The sequence below is a fragment of the Tricharina praecox genome, assembly GCF_024521635.1.
Source record: "Tricharina praecox strain CBS 144465 chromosome Unknown BZA05scaffold_5, whole genome shotgun sequence".
Lineage (NCBI taxonomy): Eukaryota > Fungi > Ascomycota > Pezizomycetes > Pezizales > Pyronemataceae > Tricharina > Tricharina praecox.
This window is the reverse complement of record NW_026250407.1, coordinates 619,649-642,835: the sequence shown is the minus strand read 5'-3', so window position 1 is coordinate 642,835 and position 23,187 is coordinate 619,649. Positions and strand designations below refer to the sequence as shown.

General features: G+C 54.0%; 8 protein-coding genes across 8 annotated transcripts; 5 read left to right on the top strand and 3 right to left on the bottom strand.

Moving 5' to 3' along the window:
• Positions 1–5,311: 5,311 nt before the first annotated feature.
• BZA05DRAFT_442496 (putative histidine phosphotransferase HPT1p) lies at positions 5,312–6,043 on the bottom strand (the record flags this gene model as incomplete). The annotated part of the gene is made up of 3 exons (XM_051486756.1): positions 5,312–5,576; positions 5,651–5,799; positions 5,975–6,043. 3 exons carry the CDS (start codon positions 6,041–6,043, stop codon positions 5,312–5,314), a joined length of 483 nt encoding a protein of 160 aa, XP_051342027.1.
• A 4,057-nt stretch (positions 6,044–10,100) lies between these two features.
• BZA05DRAFT_218249 (uncharacterized protein) lies at positions 10,101–10,713 on the top strand. The gene has a single exon (XM_051479683.1). It carries the CDS (start codon positions 10,285–10,287, stop codon positions 10,630–10,632), a length of 348 nt encoding a protein of 115 aa, XP_051342026.1. The 5' UTR covers positions 10,101–10,284; the 3' UTR covers positions 10,633–10,713.
• Positions 10,417–12,887, bottom strand: BZA05DRAFT_389708 (mitochondrial putative aspartate aminotransferase). The gene is made up of 7 exons (XM_051482803.1): positions 12,602–12,887; positions 12,317–12,536; positions 12,078–12,128; positions 11,375–12,024; positions 10,962–11,309; positions 10,839–10,903; positions 10,417–10,769 (listed from the first exon to the last, which is right to left on the bottom strand). Exons 2-7 carry the CDS (start codon positions 12,432–12,434, stop codon positions 10,733–10,735), a joined length of 1,269 nt encoding a protein of 422 aa, XP_051342025.1. The 5' UTR covers positions 12,435–12,536; positions 12,602–12,887; the 3' UTR covers positions 10,417–10,732.
• Positions 12,888–13,345: 458 nt separating this feature from the next.
• BZA05DRAFT_389703 (peroxisomal membrane anchor protein conserved region-domain-containing protein) lies at positions 13,346–15,107 on the bottom strand. Its single transcript, XM_051482802.1, has 3 exons — positions 14,382–15,107; positions 13,586–14,331; positions 13,346–13,533 (listed from the first exon to the last, which is right to left on the bottom strand). The coding sequence occupies exons 1-3, from the start codon at positions 14,967–14,969 to the stop codon at positions 13,509–13,511; spliced, it is 1,359 nt and encodes a 452-aa protein (XP_051342024.1). The 5' UTR covers positions 14,970–15,107; the 3' UTR covers positions 13,346–13,508.
• A 708-nt stretch (positions 15,108–15,815) lies between these two features.
• Positions 15,816–17,428, top strand: BZA05DRAFT_217996 (PAPA-1-like conserved region-domain-containing protein). Its single transcript, XM_051479682.1, has 3 exons — positions 15,816–16,656; positions 16,705–16,820; positions 16,873–17,428. Exons 1-3 carry the CDS (start codon positions 15,969–15,971, stop codon positions 17,149–17,151), a joined length of 1,083 nt encoding a protein of 360 aa, XP_051342023.1. The 5' UTR covers positions 15,816–15,968; the 3' UTR covers positions 17,152–17,428.
• Positions 17,429–17,507: 79 nt separating this feature from the next.
• On the top strand, positions 17,508–18,146 carry BZA05DRAFT_333044 (metal binding domain of Ada-domain-containing protein; the record flags this gene model as incomplete). The annotated part of the gene is made up of 1 exon (XM_051480670.1): positions 17,508–18,146. One exon carries the CDS (start codon positions 17,508–17,510, stop codon positions 18,144–18,146), a length of 639 nt encoding a protein of 212 aa, XP_051342022.1.
• Positions 18,147–18,267: 121 nt separating this feature from the next.
• BZA05DRAFT_333041 (DNA-dependent ATPase MGS1) lies at positions 18,268–20,062 on the top strand (the record flags this gene model as incomplete). The annotated part of the gene is made up of 3 exons (XM_051480669.1): positions 18,268–19,022; positions 19,093–19,894; positions 19,949–20,062. 3 exons carry the CDS (start codon positions 18,268–18,270, stop codon positions 20,060–20,062), a joined length of 1,671 nt encoding a protein of 556 aa, XP_051342021.1.
• A 465-nt stretch (positions 20,063–20,527) lies between these two features.
• BZA05DRAFT_424340 (pyridoxal phosphate-dependent transferase) lies at positions 20,528–22,023 on the top strand (the record flags this gene model as incomplete). The annotated part of the gene is made up of 5 exons (XM_051485909.1): positions 20,528–20,656; positions 20,722–21,018; positions 21,078–21,211; positions 21,258–21,710; positions 21,768–22,023. 5 exons carry the CDS (start codon positions 20,528–20,530, stop codon positions 22,021–22,023), a joined length of 1,269 nt encoding a protein of 422 aa, XP_051342020.1.
• Between the last annotated feature and the right edge of the window lie 1,164 nt (positions 22,024–23,187).

Below are 23,187 nucleotides of genomic sequence, written 5' to 3'. Positions count from 1 at the left end.
GAGAGAGCTATAGGTAGGTGGGAAGGTACCTAAGTAGATTTGTAGGTGCCTGGATATCTGTAGATGTCTGCAACGACGATCTTCTCGGGTGTCGGTCTCAGGGTTTCTATTTACTTGAGTATGTATATTGCCACTGACATCTGAGAAGCCGTGACAGGCCGCGAGGCTTTACTGATTACCTATAAACCATCACGAAGACGGCGCCAGCCTTACCGACGCGGTGGCCGCCACACGGATTGCATTAGCAAATGCCGTTCAATTGCGAATGACGGCGGCGGCGCGAACCGGTGCCGGTGCCGAAGGGGAGCTCCGGCTGGAGACGGGGGAACCGCGTTGCTTTCTTTTTCCTTCATCCTCCAGATAAGTCAAGTAGGTAGGTGGGTAAGTATCTCTATCGATAAGTTCAGCATGGTGAATCTGATAGGTAGCTATCGAGTAAGAGCTTCTGCTAGGTAGTACCGCATGCGTACTGGGTAGACTTCTTCTTCAGGCTGCTGGGACGCTCCTTCTTCATTCTGCGACTGACTCCCCCGCACGACAGGCGGTTAGTAAGCTGTGCTGTGGAGAGCTTCCTGGCAGCGGTCATCCCCGCCCGTCGGGGGGCGCCGCGCCGCCGGCCGTAGTTGACCACTACTTGCTGACCTACCCCTCCACCGAGCCCTTTATGTACCACCTACCTAAGGTACTCTTACTTATGGAGTACCGAAGGTATCTAGGCTGCGGCAATCCAAGCGAGAAACACTCGACTGCGATCATACTTACCCATCCAGCGTGGCCTGCGAAGACCCTGCCTTGTCGTACTCCTCCCGTGGTAACAAAACCGTACAGGATTGGCCGTGGACCATGAGGGATGCCCCCCCTCCTCCGGGATGTCGTGCTCGACTCGCAGCCCGGAACATCTGACGCAGGGCCGACGGGCGAGCCGCGAAGGGAAGTTTCCCTTCCCTTCTTTTCATTGTGACAGAGATAAGCCACCTGACAGCGGATACGGTACCGGTACGTACATATAAGGTGCGCACTTTACCGTGGCAGGGAGGGCGCTTTTCGTTCCCGAGACAGCTGGGTAAAGGCGTTTATTGCACTGCGTGGCGGTACATGCTACAAACGGCGGAGTGGTATGGTAAAGTATCTAGAGTACCTACCGTAGGTACGGTATGATATGTACTCTCTCTACCACAGAGTGGATTACTCCCATGCACATGCCTTTCGAATTCACGCACGCTCAACACCTCATGGTATACACAAGTACTTGCTCACCTACTTATCCACGAACACCCACCCCACCACCCACCACCCCTCACATCTTCTCCTCTTGTCCTACTCTACAATTATGGTGGGGGACGCCTAGTCCCGATGCAAAAACACCCCCAACTTTGACACCTATCTCCTCCCCCAAAACCACACCAAATTCTTAACGCTCGTTATTAGTCGATAGATCATGGTATTTTGATTCATTCAATCACGAGTTTTAAATTTTAGAAAGCGTGGTTGATTTTCCTTTGAATTTAGAAAAAAAAGTGATTTTGGTGGGGCGCTCCCCCGAATGTACCTCTCCTAACCCCCAAGCCCCTGCCCTATTCCGGATTAGGAAGGTGCTAGCTCAAGAAGCCACATATGAGCCACATATGAGCCACATATCACGGCCATTTTGAATTACATAAGCATCATTGAGTGTGCCCGAACCCATGGACAGCCCGATCGGGTGAGTTAAGGACCATAATAGGCTGAAATGTGGACTAAATAGGCCGAAAAGGGAATTAAAAATGCCATTTTTTGCTAAAAAAAATCTCAAAATCGCTATTTATTACCCGTTTTGTAATTAAATTCGATTTTTCCACAAATGTCCCACTACATCGCGACCAGGAGTCCCCCACTATATTTCCCGCTCCATCAGAATCGAGACAAAGCGTGCACCCGCCTTAGCAATAATTCTCCGTTCGGATCGTTTGGAGCAACTGTCCGACGCTAGGCCCGCTATATATCTAACTCTGAGTTGTCGCGTGCTCAGCCATACAAGCCTCGGCCGGCAGCATATCCGCAGAAGAGCAGCGCAACCCTAGTTGGGTAGAGCAAACATGCACACATAGCGGAGGAGCTATATCTTCCCCTCGCAGATTCCCCCTCATCTGCCCCCCCTTCTCTCTTCTCTCCTCACCCCCGGCCCGCCGCCTGCCTGCCTGCTGCCTCATGTATGTACGACGGCAGGGAGGTATGTAGGCAGGCAACTGTGCGACGGCTGCATGCATTCATGTGTACACAGAGCGTCACTCGATTCCCGAACCCGCCGAGCGGACGGATGGATCAGTGCAAGAGCTTCGCCGAGGTACGGGTTCGTACCTACACGGTTGACGTGGCTGGCGGAGTCGAAGCGGACGGAAGTACAAGCCCGAGCAGACATCCCCGCACCAAGATCCCCCGCGCCTCTCCGACTCACTCACCCGCCCCAAGCCCCCTCCCGTCCCTTCCCCATCTATCCCCTCCATCCGTCCCCATCCATCCCCATTCCACCCGGAATCCACATGAACAAAAAAGCAACCGCCAAATCCCGCCGATTCCACTCCACCCCTCATTCCCATTCCCCTTCCCCGCTAGCTGCACCTGACACGAGCAAAAAAAAAAAAAAAAAAGATAAAAAAAAAGTAGGGATCGACGGATTCGATGCGGCCACTCAGGTCTCGAACGCTGCGCGATGACGCAAGTGGAGTGGAGCGGAGGGAAGGGAAGGTCCCGGGAGGGGGAACGGGGGAGGGGGGGCGGAAGAGGTGGATGGGGGGGGCAGCCGAGTAAGCGCCTTAGGCGCCGTAGGGTGATGGAGGGGCAGTGGAGTGGGAGGGGAGTGCGGAGTGGAATGGGAGGGGAGGGGAGGGGGTAGTTCGCCAGCTGAAGACGGGCAAGACAAGACGGGCTGGCCCTAGTCCACCCTGGCCCATCCCGGCCCTGGCCTCTCCGTCTTCGGCCTTTGACGTGCTCGTGCAACCCACCAACCGGCCAACCAACCAACCAACCAACCAGCTGTAACTCCAGCGAAATGCCTCCTGCCGGCGGTACGACGACGACAACGAAAGGGAGAACGGGGAGAAGGGGGAGGCCTAGAAGTGCAACGGATCGGTCTGGACCTGATGATCCGGCCGTTTTTGACGTCAGAGAGCGAGCTGCGACACCCGGTGCGGGATGGATGGATGGGTTTGGGAGTCACAGTTGCCTTCCCCCCCCTCCTCGTCCCCTCACCCTACCCTCCCCTCCCTTGCCCTCCCATCCCCCTCCACTCCCATCCCCGGAACGGAATGAAATGAAACATGTCTGGACTCTGGAAGCCTCGGGGAAGCCATACCTCCATTCATTATGCATGCATACCGGTACTCTACTCTACCGTACATAGCCGCCGCCGCGCGAGTGCGCATGCAGCGTGTAGAATCGCGGGGATGCAAGCCCGGTGGACGGAAGAGATGAGATCGAAGGGGCCCTGGGCCCCACCTCATGATCTCACGATACACGTACCGACCTACATCATACCTAACCTACCGCGATCACTGCGTCGAAGGCTTCCCGGTATCGAATATCGATATCGATGGCGATATCGTATAGCACAGTACACTACATCTACCGCAGAATCTACCAGAATCTACCGCCCATCCCACTCAGTTTCCACAATTCCCGGGTTGTGATGCGAACATCGATTCGTCCAGTCACATCTATCCATCTATTCGTTCGTGCATCCATCCACCTATCCATCCACATCTATCCGTTCATCCATACCCATCTGTCCATATACATCCATACATCCATCTGTCTATCCATTTGTCTAGGTATCTATCCAAGTATCTATCTGAGAAGTATATAGAAACTTATCATGTTATCATGCCCCGCAATACCTACACAATGAATGCACCATACGACTGTAAACGGCAGAAATACAGAGACTTCCCACCACCACCACCACCACCACCACCACCAGCAACACCACCACCAGCAACACCACCATCCCCTCTTCAACCGGCCCCATCACGAATCCCAATTATTCAACGCACACGCGCACGGGAAAACGGGAAAACACGGCCCCAACCCACAACCACCATCGCCTAGCTCTCGCTCTCCCCACCTAGGCCCTAGGCTGTAGGGTAGAGTAACCGCCCATGGAGGAGCGAGGAGGTGCCCCTTCTCCACCGCCATCCCATCCGCACATCCATGTGTGACGTACCCATCCCATGCCATCCATGCCGCCCATGCCATCCATGCCATCCATCCATGCCATCCTTACCCCTCTTCCCATCCATCCTTTCACCACCACCAGCACGAGAAAAAAAAGGAAAGGAAGTGAAAGAAGGAAAGGATAGGAAAGGGAAGGGGCTCGGCAGTATCATCATCAGCATCATCACAACCATCACGGTATCACCATCACCGAAAAAGTAAAAAAAAAAAAGAAAATATATTCCTACAGTTCAACAAAGCACTCATTCCATTTTCATTCATTGTGTTCCCCCCAGTTCCCCAGTTCCAACTCAACCATCCTAGAGGTCTTATGTAGGAGGTTTTTAACTTGACTTGACTTGATGGCGAACGTACCGTACTACGGCAGATAGGCATAGGCACATCATAACCCAGTGAGCAGAGCGTTTCAACTTTCAGCACCCGTGCATCACCAGCACAGCATCATCGAAAAAAAGAACATAATCAAAAAAAAAGAATACATATCAAAAAGGAAACATTTTCACATACAGAGGAAGAAAAAAAAAGTCTACTGCGGTATGCAAACCAGCACCCTGAACCATCCAACCAGACCAAACCAAACCTCCTTGCCCCACCCCCCAAAATAAAAATAAAAAGGAAAGCAAAGCAAAAAAGGAACAACCCCGTGCGCGCATATGGAAGTGGAGATAGCAGGTAAAGGGGAAAGGTGTGATAAGGTAGGTAGGTCGGTGATATGGGAGGTAGCCCAGCCCATCCGAAAGAAGTGAAAGCAGACCCAAGAGTGAACAGGAACAATAAGGTGCACCCACAAGGACAACAGGGACCCAGGTGAAGGGATGAGTAGACGAACGGATCGGAAGAAGAAGACAAGGAAGAAGAAGAGAAGAGGAGGAGGAAGAAAAGAAAAAGAAGACATTAGGTCCCCACGAGAAATCCCCTCGAGTATGTGAAGCATGTAACCATTAGGACTCATGATGTAGTTCTAACGATTCCCTTTGAACAGAGCACTTCATGATGCAAAGAAAACCCAGAACAGGCGGGGGGAGAAAGAGAAGAAAAGCAATACAACAATACGCCATGAAGAAAGCAACAAACAAAAAGCTGTACACTTTCAACAAACGCATCAAGCCTCTTCCTCAGGAGGATACACCTCATCAAAGAACTGCACCACCTTCTCGTACTCATCGCGCATGCCTTTCAACGCCTTCGCAATGGCGCTCAGACACTTCTCGTTGTCGGGAACGTGGAGAGTACCGGTCTCATCCTTGTTTTCTCCGAAATGCTGCACCTTTTCGCAATAGTCCTTGATCTTGACGAGACCGAGCGTAGCTGACGAGCCTTTAAGGAAGTGGCCCAACGAGGACAGCTGCTCCAAGTCCTTCTTCTGGCTGTTGTTTCAGGTGAGTCAGTAATCAAATTCGGAAACAAAGCTCGGACGAGTCGAGGTGGGGAATGCACTGACATGGAGGTGTCCATCTGGTCAAATGTCTCTCTCGCCTGATCCAAGAAGCCGGTTACGATCGCACGGCTGAACTCGTCGCTTCCTTCGTCGTCCATCTCGCGGATCTGCTCAAATGTGGCCATGTCTATAATTTCTTCGACCACCAACGCCTTACGGACCACAAGTCAACATAAACATCCCGACATTCCCGACTATGACAGCGACGACGAAGAGGAGGAGGAAGGTGAGAGGGGAGGAGGAGGAGGAGGGTGAGAGGGGAGGAGGAGGACGAGGACGAGGAGAAGTAGGAGGAGGAGGAGCATTGCAGGAGCATACAGATCGTACCTTTTCAGGAGCAGCGACCGGAGCAGCCGCAGCTGTTGGTGAGGTCGGGGGATCGGCAGCGGGAGGCATCTTGTCGGTGGTTGTGGTGGTTGAGTTGGCGGGGAAGCTGCAGCGGACCGCAGCGGGGTTTTGAAACGGTGGAAGGGGGGGGGGGAGGGGTGGAGGGTTCAAGCGAGGAAGTAAGGAGATTGGAACGGGCAGGGCCTTTTTTTTGGGAAAGTAGAGGCTCGTCGGGGTGTTTCGTCTCCTAGAGAAGGGTGGTTGTCGAGGTTCGCCTTGGTGGGGTCGCGGGAGAGTGGGGGTGGTTGTTGCTACGCAAGACAGCCCTCGTCGCCAGATGATTATTTGTAGGGAATGGTATTGTGGAAACAACGAAGACGGTCGAATGCTGTGGATGTGACACCAAGCGGGTATTCCCAACAGCGAACCCTCAGATGACGGGGGGACTAGCGTGACTAGAGCGGGCGAGCAGAGAATCTAGAGGCCTTTTGGGGGGAGGGGGGGTAAAAGTAGCGGTGGAGGTGTTGGGTTACTGTTCACTCTTTACCGCTTTCCGAGTAGCTTCCGAGTTGTTTGTTGTGCTTTCTGGCGAGAGCGGGAACGGCAGACAACAGCGTGATTTGTTTTGTGATATATGTATTTCTTCTTTATCGAAAAAACAACGGAGTAGAACGAGTTAGGTGAATTCCGCCAAGGTTTGTTTTAGGGTGGAATGGGGGGGGGAGCGAGGGTGGGTGAGGAAGCGGAGAAGGAGGAGGAGGGTGGTAGTGGGTGGTGGTGGAGGAGGAGGATGGTGGATGTGGTAGATGGCTGTGGTGGTGGTGAGTGGTGGTAGTGGTGGTAGTGGTGGTGGGTGATAGTGGTGGATGATGATGGTGGTGGTTAGATGATGGGAAGGGCGGGTTTAATTGGGCTCACGCTCGTGCTGAGTGACGAGTAACGTGGTAACGGCACGGCGTCGGGGGAGGATGAGGGGTGGGTTGCGAGCTAAGGCGGGGTGGTAGCAGTAGCAGTGGGTAGCGGTGATATAGCGGACGTCGCGTCGGAGGAGTGGGTAGTAAGTAGCCTGACTACTACTCTGGTGAGGAGGAAAGGCAGGGAGAAAGAATGGGGAGGCGAAGAGAGGGACGGAAGGGAGAAGGAGGAGGAGAGGAGGAGGAGGACAAGGAGGAGGTGGGGGAGGAGGAGGAGGAGCTTTGTCTGTCTGTCCGTCCGCCTGTGACGGAGGGGATAGATTACTCTACTTGCAGAGCGGATGAGCAGTAGGAGGAGGTTTGCGGCGACGGCGGCGGCGGTGGTGGTGGTGGTGGTGGTCTTCTTCTTCCTCGTCGATTGTTCGATTCTTCTTCTTCAGCGTCCTCGTCGATTGTTCGATTGTTCGATTGTTCGATTCTCTCTCGCTTTCGGTGCCTGCCTGGCTGACCACTACTGCTGCTGCCGCTGCTATACGCGTGCTGCTTGTCGGAGGAGCTCCCGGAGCTGCGGCGACATCAGCAGGAGGACGAGAAGAAGAAGAAGAAGAAGCGGCGATGGCCGTCGGAATGGTGTTTACGGCGATATCGATGCTATATTCCCATTGCCATCCGCCTGGCCTGCCTGCCTGCCTCTCCTTCAACTGTGCCCTTCGTCGCCCCGTCCGCGTTGCTCGCCTGCTCTCACCGTCGTCATGCAATCAACCTTGCCTACGTCAGAAATCCCGAGAGGCTCTGGCTGCGCGGTCCAGACTTGCACATCATCCACAAACACAGACAGAACCACATGCACGTTCGAGAACGAGGCGCCGCCGCCGGTCAGGGAAGGTAGATACAACCCCGCTTGTTGATACGTAACCGTCCCCTCCCCTCCCTCCATCCCTCCCGGCACGATAATCGATAGAGTAACCGGCCCGAAAAAGAAACTCCCTCCCACCATCCCACACTCGAGCGCGAAATAAAAAAGGGGAGGGAGGGAAGAGAGAGGGGGGGGCGGAATCGACTCGGACAGCGAAGTCGACGTCGAAGCTGTGCCCAGCCATCTACCTAATGTACTCTAGCTAAGTACCGCCCAGCTAGGTAACTTAGGTACTTGCTTAACTCACTCTACTTCCAGTACGGCCGGCGCTGGATGCATCTGCATGAGTGAATACCAGCGCATGCTCACGTGATCGCTGGCTTCGACCTCCCGAGTGAAGGCCGACTCGGGTGCAGGTACCTACTCCGGAGTACATATCGGTAGTGGTAGAATCGCAGGATGTAGAATACCTACATAGAATCGTCAATGCATCCCACCCCCCCCCCCGGGAGACGCTGGAAAGCCCGCCATGGCCCTGGAATTCCGTGCCTGCGTTAGATACATACTCTACATCTTACCTACCTACTCTGCTCGTGGTCTTCGGCACGGGCTGGGCTGGGGGGAAACTGCGGAGATCATGATCAGGGGTGACCGCCTGCCTCTCTCTTCTCCGTCCGTGAGAAGCTACCCAATATGGCGTGCCTTCTGTGGATCCGTCGGTAGGACGTCCATATAAGGCCTTCGTATGCACGGTGCGTTAAAGGGACAGCAGTGCCAGTCGGTCTGAACGTCCTTCCCTCCCTCCCAGCCCAGCCTCCTCCTGATCCTCCTCCTCCTCCGCAGAAGCTCCTCAATCCGAGTTCCCGTCGCCAATATCCCTTCCGACGGGTATGTACCGTATGCTCAGATCCCGACCAAGAAAGTGGATACCTACCCATCGGTATGGACGGACTTCAACGCGAGGAATGGAATGGAACCAGCCGGATGGATAGGTACCTTGGTGGTTGTGGTGGTTGTGGTGGTTACGGTGGTGGTGGTAGGCAGCCTGAGCGAAGACATCCGAATTCCGGACCTGTTGCTGATGCATCCATCTACAGGAATGGGATAAACCTGTTCTTCTCCTCCGCGGAGTCCCATCAATCTATTGGAGCAACTCCTCATCGGTGTCGCCTCTGTTTGCGCTCCTTGCTTGTGCTCGGTATCTGTCGTAATACCGTCCACACTTGCACCAAGCAGACACTCCCAAAAAGCAGATACTCTGGTTCACACTCCCGCAGGACAGACACTCTGCTTCCAGCTTCCACCCCCTTCCGTTCTCGCCAGCGGCCAGCGGCCACTGGTCCCTCACCACCTTGAGCTCCAACTCCAGCTTCAGCTCCCGCGATCCATGGTGCAAGCCCGCAAGAATCAAGATCCACGATCCGAGATCCCAGATCCACGATCCAAGATCCAAAATGTCGAGAGGAGAGGAAACGCACCACGGCCGACTCACCACGACCACCACCACGATCACCAGCACTGCTCGTATGTATGGTCGAACCACAGCCCACGACCCGAGCTCCTCCCGTTTCCATATATACACCCAGCCATCCGAATCTCTTCGTCCATGCCACAACCAGCCAGGCCTACTCTACCTATTGACGAAGCCGAAGCTCCAGAGCTGTTGTCTACCGGACACTGTTATGAAACATAGAGCAGAGTACCTATCGTTGCCGACACCGCACCGCACGTGGAGCGAGCAAGAGCGTGGGGCTGGCGGGCTGCTCGGCGATGCCGATACTCTATTATACTTCCACCTAGGGGGACTGACAGCGGGCCAGCGGGCCAGCGTTTGTCCCCACATGTACCCTCCTCCTCCATGCTCCTGCTCCTCCGACTTCGAGACGAGGGCGTGGCGAGGGCGAGGGCGTGTGGCTGGCTAGCTGCTCGAATATGCCGATACTCTACTCTACTCTATTACACTTCCACACAGGGAACTGACAGCGGGCCAGCGTATCCTCCTCCTCCTCCATCCTCCCCCTACGGCTTCGAGGCGAGGGCATGTGGCTGGCTGCTCGGAGATGCCGATAATCTGATACTCTATTATACTTCCGCCCAGGGGAGCTGACGGTTGTGACAGCGGGCCAGCGTTTGCGCCCCACCAGTTCCCAGTTGACCGATATCATACCCATCCCCCGATCTCGATTCCAGAGATTCTCACATCCCCTCGATTTCAGAGATCCCCCCCCCCACCAGTCACCCAATGGCCAATGACAATCCCACCAGCGCCAGCCAAAATCCCTTCGGTATGACGCGATCCAGATCCATTATCAGCTCGTCCTGGCTTCGTAGGCTGGTAGGAATCTGCAAAAGATCGCCGCACAAACCCCTCGACGTCGACATTGACGTCGACTTCCATACTTGGATAGATAGATAGAGCAAGCAGATATCACATCATATCTAATCTATAGCACCCTGCACATCACTATAAACCACACGACAACACGGCAACACAACCATTCCATTCGCCCATCCCCCCGAATCCCAAATCCCGAATCCCGATGATCGCAAAACAACTGGCGTTATGTAGTCTGCACTGTACTGCACTGCACACTGCACTGCAGTGCAGTGCACGGCACTCTATCCACGTAATCAGGGTACATATGAAGCATATGAATGCAGGAGGAGGAGCAACATATATTTCCGTCTACCTGCCCGCTGTCATATGTATGATAAAAGTACACGCTCGAGTATGTAGATACACGCTACACTGCTACAGGTTCCATCTAGCTTCTATCCCTGCCGCCGTCGCCGCCAAAAACAAACACCCAGAAGAAGAAACCAGAAGTAAAGAAGAAGAAAAGAACAGACAGATTTTTTTTCCCATTCCCAAACCCGAAACCGCTTAAACAAAAGAATGAGGAATCATGAAAGAGAAAGAAGAAGAAGAAATAATGATGGCGTCGTCGTTAAGAGGGGAGGAGTATGTCCGCTTGGACTGTGGACTGTCTATTGGGTGACCTTGTGGATGGACTCGGCGAGGTACCTGTGAGGCAGAAGGGGATGCACATTAGCGGACTGGACCGGTTTCGAGTATGGTAATAGAGTAACTTACTTTACGTTTCCGCTGGTGATACCGGCGACCGAGATGCGGCCATCGCGGGTTCCATAGACGGAGTACTATATGTGTGTCAGCACGGGCTTGCAGTTTCTCGGGATTCGATGCTGTGGGTCTCACCTTCTTGGCAAGAGTGTCAACCTGCTCAGGCGTCAAGCCAGTGTAGGCGAACATTCCAATCTGGGAAGTGATGTGGGACCAATCGTGCTTGCTGCCAAGCTCCTCGAGGCTGTTCTTCAGGACCGCCCTCATGGTGATGATCCGGTCGGCCATCTCCTTGACCTCCCCGAGCCATTGCTTGTTGAGGGCCTGGTCGTTGAGAATTTCAGACGCAATGCGCGCTCCGTGTACGGGAGGGTTGGAGTACATCGGACGAACGAGGATCTTGATCTGCGAATCGATGCGCTTCTTCTCCTCGGCGGATTCAGCCAGGATAGAGAAGGCGCCGACACGCTCGCCGTAGAGACCCTGCATCATCATATTAGCATACTCTATAAGCGCATAGACATCTCCCACGATAACCGGGTACCAACCATGTTCTTGGCGAATGATTGACACAGCGCAACGTGGTGGCCCTGCTCCACAAAGTAACGCAGCGCATACGCATCGGTGTTGGTATCGCCCGAAGCGAAACCCTGGTACGCCATGTCAAACAACGGGAAGTGCCCGCCAGCCTTGATGGCATCGCTGATGGCCCTCCACTGCTCGGGAGTGGGGTCGATGCCTGTGGGGTTGTGCGCGCAAGCGTGGAGAAGGAAGATGGAGCTCGAGGGGGCATCCTTGATATCACTCAAGAGTCCATCAATGTCAAGGCCAATAGTTTCCTTGTTGTAGTAGCTGTAGTTCTTCACATCCAGTCCACAGGCGCCGAAGATGGCCTTGTGGTTCGCCCATGAGGGGTTGGGCAGGTACACAGTCTTGGTGTGAGGGTAGAACCGCTCGAGGAAAGCGCCGGCAATACGAAGAGCACCGGTTCCGGAGATGGACTGGGTGATTGCTACGTTGTCGAGGATTGGGCTGTTCTGTCCGTATGCGAGGACGGCGGCGGCCTTGGTGAAAGCAGGTACACCGGTGATGCCAGCGTACTCCTTGTCGAGAACCTTGTCTACGATGCGCTTCTCGGCGGCACGAACCGAAGGCAGGACGTATGGCTTGCCGTTGTCGTCACGGTAGGCGCCGACACCTGCAATGACTCAGTCATCTACGTCGACATACGTGATAGATATTGCGACAAACCGAGGTTGATCTTCTTCTCAAATTTGTCGGCCTTGAATGCCTCAGTGATACCTGCGCCAATGAGTACGAGCTTCACCAATTCACAGAACGAGTTTCATACCTAGAATGGCCTATCCCAACGACAGCGACGGCAACAGTTTAGAGACAGCTTTTTCCGGTGGGACGGGGGAGATACTCACATCCTACAAAGTCAATTGGTTAGCACAATGGTCTCCATGGCCAGATCAAGCAGCGACAACATACCGGAGGACCCTGGGGAACCTGACTCCAAGTGCTCACGGATCTGGACGCAGCGACCATCTTCAGGGCAGAGGTCCTCGCCGACTTTCCGACAACAGTTCTGGCAGTCGACAACATTTTCGCTAGCTGTGAGGAACTTGGAGAACCGTAGACAGAGAAGATTGAATGCGTGTGCAAGAAAGAGGACGAAGACGAGGAAGGAGAAGAAGATAGCGATGCCTGTTGTAATGAGAAAGGTGACTCTCTGTTGTAGTTGTGGTAGTGGGAAAGGTGCTTCTGTCTACCTTGGCGGGATGACTTTGAATTTCCGGGTGTTTTCCTATCAAACGCGCACTAGGGTTTACCTAGAGTACGTGGGGTAACTAGAGTAGTGGGTGGCGGCTGAAAGGGTTTGGAACCGGAACCGGGAGAGACACACAAATGGTTTCGTGGGGTTAGGTCTCCGGAGCTGCATGAGTGAACGAGAAAAAAAAAACTCCAAGTCCATGACCTGAAGGCAAGCTGACCTGCATCTCGCCTCGCCGTCCTCTTTCCGAGTTGTTTCATAGATCTTTTTTCTTCTGTGAAGCACAGTCAAGTCAAATATAGGTTGTAGATTGCTAGCAGGAGTACCTGCTTTTCGTCAGGCCCAGCTCCATTTTTGCCTAAATCTTAACAAACACAAATGACCAACATCGTGAACACGTTTCTTTACCTAATTCTTCCCTAGATCTGTGTGCTCGATCCCATACAGATCGGTGACAAACTGCTAGTCTACAGACGACATCCCACCTCCCCGCTGCCGACTTAACCCCAAAACGGTGATAGTTTGCGAGAAGTACCGCGGTCTCCTCGGCCCTGCCTGCAGCTTCCCCGCCGAGGGTCATAACTATGGCAGATTCAGCAGTTTTGAACCCTCATCATGGTTATCTCGGCATCACACGACAGGCGGATCAACAGTCCTAGCGGAGAAACGAAGGACCGGTGGATCCTGCCGCTAAAAGACGGTTGGTCCATATGTTGCCGGTATACACGCGCATGAAGGATGGCCAGGCTCGCTCTCATATTTCTGTAAAATCGTCGCTCTCATATTTCCCCCATATAATACAAATTAACCCCAAAGACTGAAGAACCATAGCTCTCCACGGTATCATAACGCTTGAATTCGAACTCGCTGCTATCTGTATTTGTATATTCACTGTGCCGGACTTCCTACCTAGACGCCGGGAAGTTCTTCCTGTAGTGCGGTCAGCATGTGCCATATGCCCGGTCAAAGAGAGGTAACCTACGTGTTCAACAACACACCCTTAACGCTCCTGATCTCCTGTTTGACCTTCAAGATCGGGTCATCCTTGTCCTTGTCGCTGCCGCCGTATCCACCGAAGTTGCTGGCGAAGATGTTGCTTGACGCCGCCGAATCATAGGTCAATCCCTCAAGGTAGCTCGTCAGATCCTCCAGCAGGAAAGTGAGCTCGTTATCGGTCCCGTCAGAATGGCTCTCGACAAGCACCTTCATCTGCGACGTCAACTCCTCAAGCTTGGAGTCCGGAGTCATGGCCCCACCACCCGCCTCGTCGTCGTCGTGCCCGGACAGTGATGCATTGGTCTGGGTAAACGCATCGACGTGGAAGAGCTCACTCGGATCCGAGATATCGGACGATGCGTCGGAGTCCTCATTCTCGTCGCGGGGACGCGTCAGACCCTTACCGGCGATGTAAGACGCGGGAGCGAGTTCGAGAAGTCGGGTGTTGAGCTCGTCGAGGTTCTTCTTGACCGTTCCCGACAAGTCGAGACGTGCCGCCGTCAATGCGTCGAGCATAGGCTGAACGACAAACTTATTCGCGCCGTAGACGGTAGCCGCTGTAGCAGCACCGAGGTATAGAGAGCTGACGAGTGTTGCGCCAGTCATCAGCGGACGAGGTCCTGCGGGCGGAGGTGGCGCAAGCCATTCGGGATATGTGAGGATTGTAGGGGTTGGCTGCATCTGAAGAACTGGCTGTTGCTGCGGTGGTGGGGGAGGTGGAAGTGCTTGAATCTTTTATAATCAATCACCAGCCCTGTAGATACGGGTTTGGGCAATCTTACCTGTGAACTCTGGCTCACTACTGTCTTCCCCTTGCCCTTCGATCTCCTCCTCCTCTTTCCATTCCCATTTCCATTTCCATCAGCTCCATGGACCTTGAGTATGAGGTCCTGGGCCTCGGCGGCAGTCAGCCCCTTTGCCTGCAGAAACTCCTGCTTCTCCTTAACCGGCGCGTCGCGCACGCTGCCGGTTTCTAGGAAGGTGATCGCATCATCGAGCAATTCCTCACGTTCACGATGATCCTTGGGGGCGTCGTCTTCCTGTTGAAGCGGAGAGTCGCGCGGTGGCGGCGACGAGTGGACTGTCTTTAGCTCTGCAGGCAGCTCTACCTTCGAAACGCCTGTTGGCGCTGTTGCATCCTTAGGCTCCGCAGTTTCCGGAGTTTCTGGTACTGTTTCGGCTACTGGCGTTGGCTCAGGTGTTGCCACTTTGGCAACTTCGGGGGTGGTGACTTCTTGAGTGTCCGCGACTGCTGGAGCGGCCACTTCTAACTTTGTCTCTTCCGCTTGTTCTGGTTGTTCTGACTCCGTCTTCTGTGGTACCACTACTTCTTCTTCGACGGCATTTGGCTTGCTGTTATCGTCAGCCATTGTATTATGTTGTGAGGTAGGTGGTTTGTGGTTGGTGAAGATGGCTGGGAGGTTTGTCGCGGTTGTTTCGTTGCTGAGCTGTTTGTTGCTGTTGCTTGCTGCTCGACCTCGGTCCCCGGTACAATCACGCGCTTTCTTGGCGCTCACTTCCACACTTCAGCTGTGTTGGAGAGCGGGAATATTTACTACTCTATAAAGAATAAGGACAGCGATCGAGACGCACAGGTCTCTACTTCTACCTAAAGTCACCAGCTATTCCTACCGCAATACCAATTTCCTCCTGCCGGCACGGCGGAGGAGCCAAAAAAACACAGTAGATGCATTTCTTCACGTGCGCTTTTCCGAGTGAGTCTGGATGATTCATTTGCCAAGATCCATCTGCAGGGATCTTCGTCCTCCGTACTCGTGTTAGCGTCCATCTTAAACTCAACGCGAGACTCAGTTCAACTCCCCAAACAACCGCGTGCCCAACAAGAAACACATCTAGCAACCGAATTACCGTAACAAGATGTCGCCAAAGCAAACCAGAGCCCCAACTAGCTCGGCTAAACGAAGGAGGTATGACGACGACGAGGATGAGCAGTCAGATTCAGAACTCAGTGATATTGAGGACGAGATCGATACGACGCCCGCTGAGGTCACTGCGCAAGAAGACGACGATACTTCAAGTGACGAAGACGAGGAAGACATAGAAGAGGACGAGGCGACTAGCGACTCGGATACTGCAGACGGGGAAGTCGAAGAATCGTTCGTTATCCCCACTGAAGCTGCCACTTATTCCAAGCTTTCATTTATCCTGAGCTTCCACTCTCTCACCGCGGAACCCACTCATACCACCTCCACTTCTTTTGCTTTCTTAACCACATTCTTGCAGCACCTCCTTTTTGCAACCATCCCATTCTTGCAACCACTTCGCTACGAATCGTACTAAAGCTCCTCCTACTTCTCAACATCAGATACATTTCCGAAGACCTAGTTTCGGACGACGAATCAGACATCATGAAGACGAGACCATCTGCGAAAGGCGTCGCTCAGCGCGCTGTCACCCGTGGCACTCGCGGCAAAGCTCCGACCAAGGTCACCAAGAAAACTCCTTCCAAAGTAGGTCCACGATCCGATCCCATGTCGCCACCACAGAGGCTTCGGCAGCTCCCCCCAAGGACTCGATCCTCGGCAGCAATTGGAACCAGGAGCTCATACCAGCAACAGGGAACCTCGAAAGGCAAACAGCCCGCTGCTACCACGGGTAGGTCTGGCCCAGCTACAAAGTTGAAGATAGGTAAGGATCGTCTGCGGGAGGTCACTTCTACTTGGACCCCACCTCCTGATACCGGCGCTCGGTCTTTTACAGCAATGTCAGCCCCAAGTGTCGCACCGAAGACGACCGCCCCCCGTGGCAGAAAGGTCATCCAAGAAGAATCTGACGACGACGACGACGACGATGACGGTGACGACGACGACGACATGAAGGTGGACGACGAGGAGGTAGACATCGACGACGAGCTCGGGGACGAGGATGCCGAAGGGGAGACCGACGATGAGCTCATGGATTCCGATGACGATGGAACCACCCCAAACTTTTTAAGCAGGACTGGTACACCGGACATGAGCCGCTTGACCAACCGTCAGCGCACCAGAATGGGTGACATCACCACCGCAGATCTGCTAGAGCTCCCGAGTGCTTTCGGTATGAATCCGATATCTGCTTCGACTTTCTCGGCTGACTTCTGGACAGAAAAGCCGGGCACCAACAAGGCGGTGACGCTCTCTGCCCAAGAGCAAGAGCTCAAAAGGGCTGAAATGGCTCGCCGTCGCAAGAACCTCACCGATCAAAAACTAGAGGAGGAGAAGGTGACAATTCTCTTCTTTCCTCTCAATATTGACTAACACTATTCTTGAATAGATGGACACCATCAACCGCCTTCTCAAGAAGCAGACCCCCAAGATGCGTGGCAAGGGCAGAGCCACTGGTGATGCTACCCCCGCGGACCAGGCTGACTCCCTCATGGGAGATGGCCCGCAGCGTCCACCGGTCATGACCCGCTGGGTCAGCAATAAGACGGGCGTTCGCCTTGCGGTGCCTGGAAGCTGGTTGGCCGGCCCCCTATCCAAGCAGTTCGAGCCACGCCAGGAGACCGAGAGCATGCGTGTGGTCAAGAGGAAGCTCGTCGAAGAGCTTTAAATCTTTTAACAAGATTTCCTCTGGGACCCCGTGCCTCGTGTCGGCCTGACGTTGGCATATAAGTTGTACGATAAATGAGACGAGGAGTCTCGGTCCTTTTGAAGGGAGTTGTCTGTCTCACTGGATAATTTCCTGTTTTCCTGTTTTCTGTTTTCCTTTTTTCTTTTTCTTTTTCCTGTTCCTTACTACAAACTGGCGCCTTATAATAGAGCACACTTGCGATCATGAAATCTCGTTCGCATTGCTCTCAAAGTGACCAATCAGCTGTGCACACTTCCATATTTATACGCCTTCCCCACATCATGGTACCACACCTTTCTTTCATTCCCATTTCTATCACCCTCATCGACCTTGTCATGCCGACTTCCAGTCTACGCTGGCTGATCCTCCAATCTCGAGATCCAAACTACCACTCTGCCTTTGTCTACGCAGTCAAAACAACAAAAATATTTTGTCGTCCCACATGTTCTGCACGTCTAGCTCGCCGCACAAACGTCGTCTTCTATGACACACCCTTGGAAGCGGCAGCAGCAGGCTTCAAAGCTTGTAAGCGGTGCCACCCGGAGGTGGAAGGATGGCATCCAAAGGGCGAAGCCATGGTGCAGCGTGCAAAGACGATCATTGAGGCGAGCTCGGAAGAGATCCCGCTAAAGACTCTGGCGGCGAAGGTGGGCGTCACGGAATGGCATTTTTCAAGGAGGTTCAAGAAGGAAGTGGGGATTACGCCGAGGGCTTATTATGGGGTGGTTTGTGAGCACCGGCGGCGGAAGAGCATTCCGACGACGGCACAGATTGACGATGATCATGGAACGGAGGAGAATACTGAGGAAAAGGTGGAGGCTGTTGGCACTGCGGAGGAGTTGTGTGAGGAGTTCACCAGGGACGAGTTCCGAGAGTTCACCATGGATGAGTTCGTGGATTGGGATGGTGGGGGCGGCCCGTGCGCTCCTTGCCCAATTTACGCGACGGAGATCTGTGCAGAGGTTTCGTTTTGATATTTACGCGACTCTCCCATCTCGTCTCATCCCTTCCCTTCTCTTTGCCGCGTTCCTTGATGACTTTTCACCACACATCCTCCCATACATGACCAATCAAGCAACACCCCGTCAAATCGCCATGTCGCTCGTGAGCTGCCCCGTCTGCGCAAAGGAAATTCCAATCCACTCCATTAACAAACACCTGGACTCCGGCTGCACTGAGGCTATTCCCCCCGCCACCGACGTTGCCACCTCAAGCTCTAGCTCATGTTCAGCTCCACCGCCAGAAGCAAACCATCAGAAGAAGTTGGCCAGTATCTTCTCCACACCTTCGTCGAAGCGTCAGGCACCTACAGCGCCCCCTGTGTCTCCTTCTCCGGCAGCAAAACAAACCGCACATCCGACCACGGGTCCTCAAAAACGCCAGTTCAACCACGACTCCAAACACATCCCGAGCCCCACCGATGAAACCATCGCGCCGCCCACAAAACGGCAAAAAGCCACCGTCACCCTCCGCGATGCCATGCCACTGGCTGAAAAGATGCGTCCGCAATCTCTCGACGAAGTGTGCGGACAAGACTTGGTCGGAAAGGGAGGCGTCCTCCGTGGCTTGATCGAGGAAGGTCGCGTACCCTCCATGATCCTGTGGGGATCTGCCGGCTGCGGGAAAACTACGATCGCACGCGTCATCGCCAATGCTTCCTCCTCGCGCTTCGTAGAGATCTCGGCGACGGCTAGTGGCGTCCAGGAATGCAAGAAGATCTTTGCTGAGGCGAAGAGTGAGTTGCTGCTTACTGGACGGAAGACGATATTGTTCTGCGATGAGATTCATCGGTTTACAAAGAGCCAGCAGGATGTGTTTTTGGGGCCGGTGGAGAAGGGAGAGATTACATTGTGAGTGCGTATGGGCCTTTGGCATGGCTTTGGAGAATTGCGGTGCTGATGCTGAGGAAATTCTGTGCAGAATCGGTGCTACTACCGAGAATCCCTCGTTCAAAGTTCAGAGCGCGCTGCTTTCGCGGTGTAGAACATTCACGTTGACCAAGCTTTCGCAAGTCAACATGGAACGCATCGTCAGGCGAGCTCTTACCGCCGAATCCCCGAAGGATCCCAAAGGCGTCCCCATCACACCACCTCCGCTAGACAAAGAGATGATAGCGTACCTCGCCCGTTTCGCCGACGGCGACGCAAGAACGGCCCTCAACCTTCTTGAGCTCGCCATGAACCTCTCTACTCATGCCGGCGTAACAAAAGATGATATTAAGAAGAGTCTCACATGGACACTCGTCTACGATCGCAGCGGGGATATGCACTACGACACTATATCCGCCTTCCACAAGAGCGTGCGCGGCAGCGATGCTGACGCCGCGCTGTTCTGGCTGGCGAGAATGCTTAACGGTGGTGAAGACCCGCTGTTCATAGCTCGCCGGATGGTGGTTATCGCAAGTGAGGATATTGGCCTGGCTGATAACTCCATGTTATCGCTCGCTACGGCTGCCTTCACGGCTGTCCAGCAGGTCGGCCTGCCAGAGGCTCGCATCAACCTGGCGCATTGTGCGGTGGCTTTGGCCCTTGCGAAGAAGTCGACGCGTGCTTATAGGGGCCTGGGGAAGGCTATGGACGTGGTGGGGAAGGACCCGGTGGTGGCTGGCGCGGCCGTGCCAGTACATCTCCGTAATGCGCCGACGAAGCTCATGAAGGAGTTGAATTATGGCGTTGGTTATAAGTACAATCCAGACTACAGGGATGGAAAGGTTAAGCAAGATGTAAGATCGCCCTCCTCCCCATATTTGATGTCCATTTCGTTGATAGCCGAGTAGTACCTACCAGAAGACCTCAAAGGAATGAAGTTCCTGGAGAATATCGATCTGGGAAGAAGAGTCGATCCAGATCTTGACGACGACGAGGAGGAGGATGATTACAGGCCGCTTTGAGGTGCATTATTGAGGGTTGTATTTGTGGGATCATAGCTTCTTCCACTGGTGTTTTGGTGTTTTTGGCAGATATCCACCCCGTCTTGCATGTACCGGTAACATCATAGAGTTTTTTTATTTTTTATTTGCGGTTTTATGGATAAGTTTCAATTGAAGACCTGCTCATTCTGCCGGACCGTGAACTTCATCAGACCCGACCGGGAATGAATCACGTTGCATCACCCGCCGTACTCATGGCGTCATACGCCAAGGCCGCATCGCAACCTTAAATCCCCGCTGCCGAACCCCGTGGGAGTCATCCCGCATCCATCCAAGTCGTGCCTGGGCCGCGGTCCACAACTCCACCACCTCCACCTACTATCTCCGCCAATGCGTATAGTAACCCGCTTCCTCTGCCGTCAACCGCTCCTACGAACCTCTCCTCCGCCCAGAATCATCCTAAGACTGATGTCTACTACACCACCAATGGCGCACAAGATCAAGCCGGCAGCGCGCGTCGACGGCCAGAGGAAGGATGTGTGGTCGATCGTCAACGAAGCGGCTGCCGCGGCGACGAAGGAGAGGCCCGTGGTTAATCTCGGCCAGGGGTTTTTCGTACGTTGGGACGATAATACCTTTGTAGGGGAGACGGGGCGGGGCTGACGGAGTGCGGTAACTAGGGATACAATCCACCGGAATTCGTGATCAATGCGGCCAAGAAGGCGTTGGAGAGCGTCGAGTGCAACCAGTACTCGCCGACACAGGGACGGATGCGCTTGCGACAGGCGATCTCGGACTCCTATTCCCCGTTCTTTGGCCGCACGCTGAACCCCGTCGACGAGATTGTGGTCACCACCGGGGCGAACGAGGGGATGTTGTCCGCGTTCATGGGGTTCATTGAGCCGGGAGATGAGGTGATCGTTATGGAGCCGTATTTTGATCAGTATATCAGCAACATCGCCATGGCGGGTGGGAAGGTAAACGCGCTGTGGTGTGAGCGTGTGATGTGAACAGTTGTTGAGAGGTGTCTACGCAGGTGGTCTATGTTTCGTTGCATCCGCCGGAGAAGGGAGACACCGAGGTTTGTCCAGCCAGTGAATGGAGACTTGATCTGAAGGAGCTCGAGGAGAAGATCACCTCCAAGACGAAGATGATTGTTCTTAACACCCCGTGAGCTCTTCACTTCGCGTAATGGAAATAAAACTAACGTATCTAGACACAACCCCATCGGCAAAGTCTTCAGCCGCGCAGAGCTCGAGGGCATTGGTGCGCTCTGCGTAAAGCACAACATCATAATCCTCAGCGATGAAGTGTACGACCGGCTCTTCTACACGCCGTTCACTCGGATCGCCACGCTCTCCCCCGAGATCGAGAACCTTACCATCACCGTCGGCTCCGCGGGCAAGAACTTCTACTGCACGGGCTGGCGCGTGGGCTGGTTGATCGGAAAGCCACATCTGATCAAATACGCCGGTGCAGCGCACACACGTATCTGCTTCTCGTCTGTGTCTCCACTGCAGGAGGCAGTGGCGATCGGTCTTGAGGAGGCGGATAGTGAGGGGTTCTGGGAAACGTCGAAGAAGGACATGAAGGCAAAGATGGATCGGTTCAATGAGATCTGGTATGAGCTCGGAGTGCCATACACGGAGCCGGATGGTGGTTACTTCGTGTACGTGGCCCCGTCGATCCCCACATGAAACGACACTGACGTGGAAATGCCATGCAGGTTGGTGAACTTGAACAAAGTCAAGATTCCCGAAGGATACGACTTCCCACCACATGTGGCCGAGCGACCGAGGGACTTCCAGCTGTGCTGGTTCCTGATCAAGGAGCTGGGCGTTGCTGCCATCCCCCCAACAGAGTTCTATACCCCACAGCATGAGAAAGAGGCGGAGAACTACCTCAGGTTTGCGGTGTGTAAGAACGATGATGTTCTAGAGGCTGCGAAGGAGAGGCTGCGTGATCTGAAGAAGTACATGTAAGGTACGGCGGCCGGCTGCGTCTCATTGCGGTAACTTGTATATTGATGTCCGTACGTCCGTTCTGTAGAATCACTAGAAACCGCGGGATTTACATGGATGAAGTCTATCTCTTGTATAGTTGCGCGGAAAAGAGGGTAAAAACTCGAATAGGAAAAAGCTTGTCGATTGGTTTTAGGAACCACTTTATGCGACCCGCACGAGCGGCCAATCTAATGGGCAGATTGTCGTCCACATCCCGCATTCGGTCTGCTCTCAGGCAGCCAGAGAGAGAGGGAGACTTCGTAGGTATGTGGCCTGAACTACCGGTCATATGTAGTCGCGGGCGCATATGCAGTGGTTCGGGCGTCCAGTGTGCACTGTCCACTCCACAAATTCATCGCAGCTCTATTTTGGGAAGCTTCCTTGCAAATTTTATACTGCGGGATATCTAGTCGCCACGCCCTACCGACTACCGGAGGTGAAGAAAAGAGAGGGAGAGAGGGAGCGATGAAACGCGTGACTATTTTCGAGATTGGGGAGATCTGCTGTGCTGCGCTGTGGTTTGCCGCCGCGGGGTGGAGATGAAACGTGCGCACGCGTGACTGGGTGGACTGGGGCGGACAGACGGACGGATTCGTTCCGGAGGGGTGGACTGGACTCTGGAGGGACTGTGGCTGGACGTAATTTCGATGCGAGCACGGGATGCCAGTGGAATTGATGTCCCTCTCTGGGGAATCCGAAGCGGCTTGTTTGGAGAAAGAGAGGACTTTCTTCGCTATCATCTTCGCAACTTAAAATCAGTGCCTCTCTCCCGCTTCCTCCTGCAAGATCCAAGCATGGATGCTCTCGGGAAATAAAAGCGATCGGATGGCGTTATTTTTGGGACGGGGTGACGTTGGAGGCGACGAATGAGAGCGCGAGGAACCAGGGGCGCGCAGTGGGCGCTTTGCGGCACACGCTAGGGGGAAACAAGGCGATATCTGCAAGACACCAATCGGCAACGTTTATCTGCTAGGTTGATTTGCGGTGGTGATGATGATGCTTGGGAGAGAGTCGGCTGAGGAAGGAGAGGGGTTTCTTGCCTATTTTCGCGCTGGCCTATGATGGTCTCGGGACTGTTTGATACACCGGCTGGTATTCGAGCTGCGAGCGAAAAATCGCCGCACTCTCCCACATTAAATATCT

Coding starts and splice junctions, on each gene's coding strand:
- BZA05DRAFT_218249 (XM_051479683.1), top strand. CDS start 10,285: ATGATCGCAAAACAACTGGCGTTATGTAGTCTGCACTGTACTGCACTG.
- BZA05DRAFT_389708 (XM_051482803.1), bottom strand. CDS start 12,434: ATGTTGTCGACTGCCAGAACTGTTGTCGGAAAGTCGGCGAGGACCTCT. Junction 10,904..10,961: donor TTGACACTCTTGCCAAGAAG/GTGAGACCCACA, acceptor ACACACATATAG/TACTCCGTCTATGGAACCCG. Junction 10,770..10,838: donor ATCACCAGCGGAAACGTAAA/GTAAGTTACTCT, acceptor TCTGCCTCACAG/GTACCTCGCCGAGTCCATCC.
- BZA05DRAFT_389703 (XM_051482802.1), bottom strand. CDS start 14,969: ATGGCTGACGATAACAGCAAGCCAAATGCCGTCGAAGAAGAAGTAGTG. Junction 14,332..14,381: donor TAGTGAGCCAGAGTTCACAG/GTAAGATTGCCC, acceptor TGATTATAAAAG/ATTCAAGCACTTCCACCTCC. Junction 13,534..13,585: donor AAGGGTGTGTTGTTGAACAC/GTAGGTTACCTC, acceptor ACCGCACTACAG/GAAGAACTTCCCGGCGTCTA.
- BZA05DRAFT_217996 (XM_051479682.1), top strand. CDS start 15,969: ATGAAGACGAGACCATCTGCGAAAGGCGTCGCTCAGCGCGCTGTCACC. Junction 16,657..16,704: donor AGAGCTCCCGAGTGCTTTCG/GTATGAATCCGA, acceptor ACTTCTGGACAG/AAAAGCCGGGCACCAACAAG. Junction 16,821..16,872: donor AAAAACTAGAGGAGGAGAAG/GTGACAATTCTC, acceptor ATTCTTGAATAG/ATGGACACCATCAACCGCCT.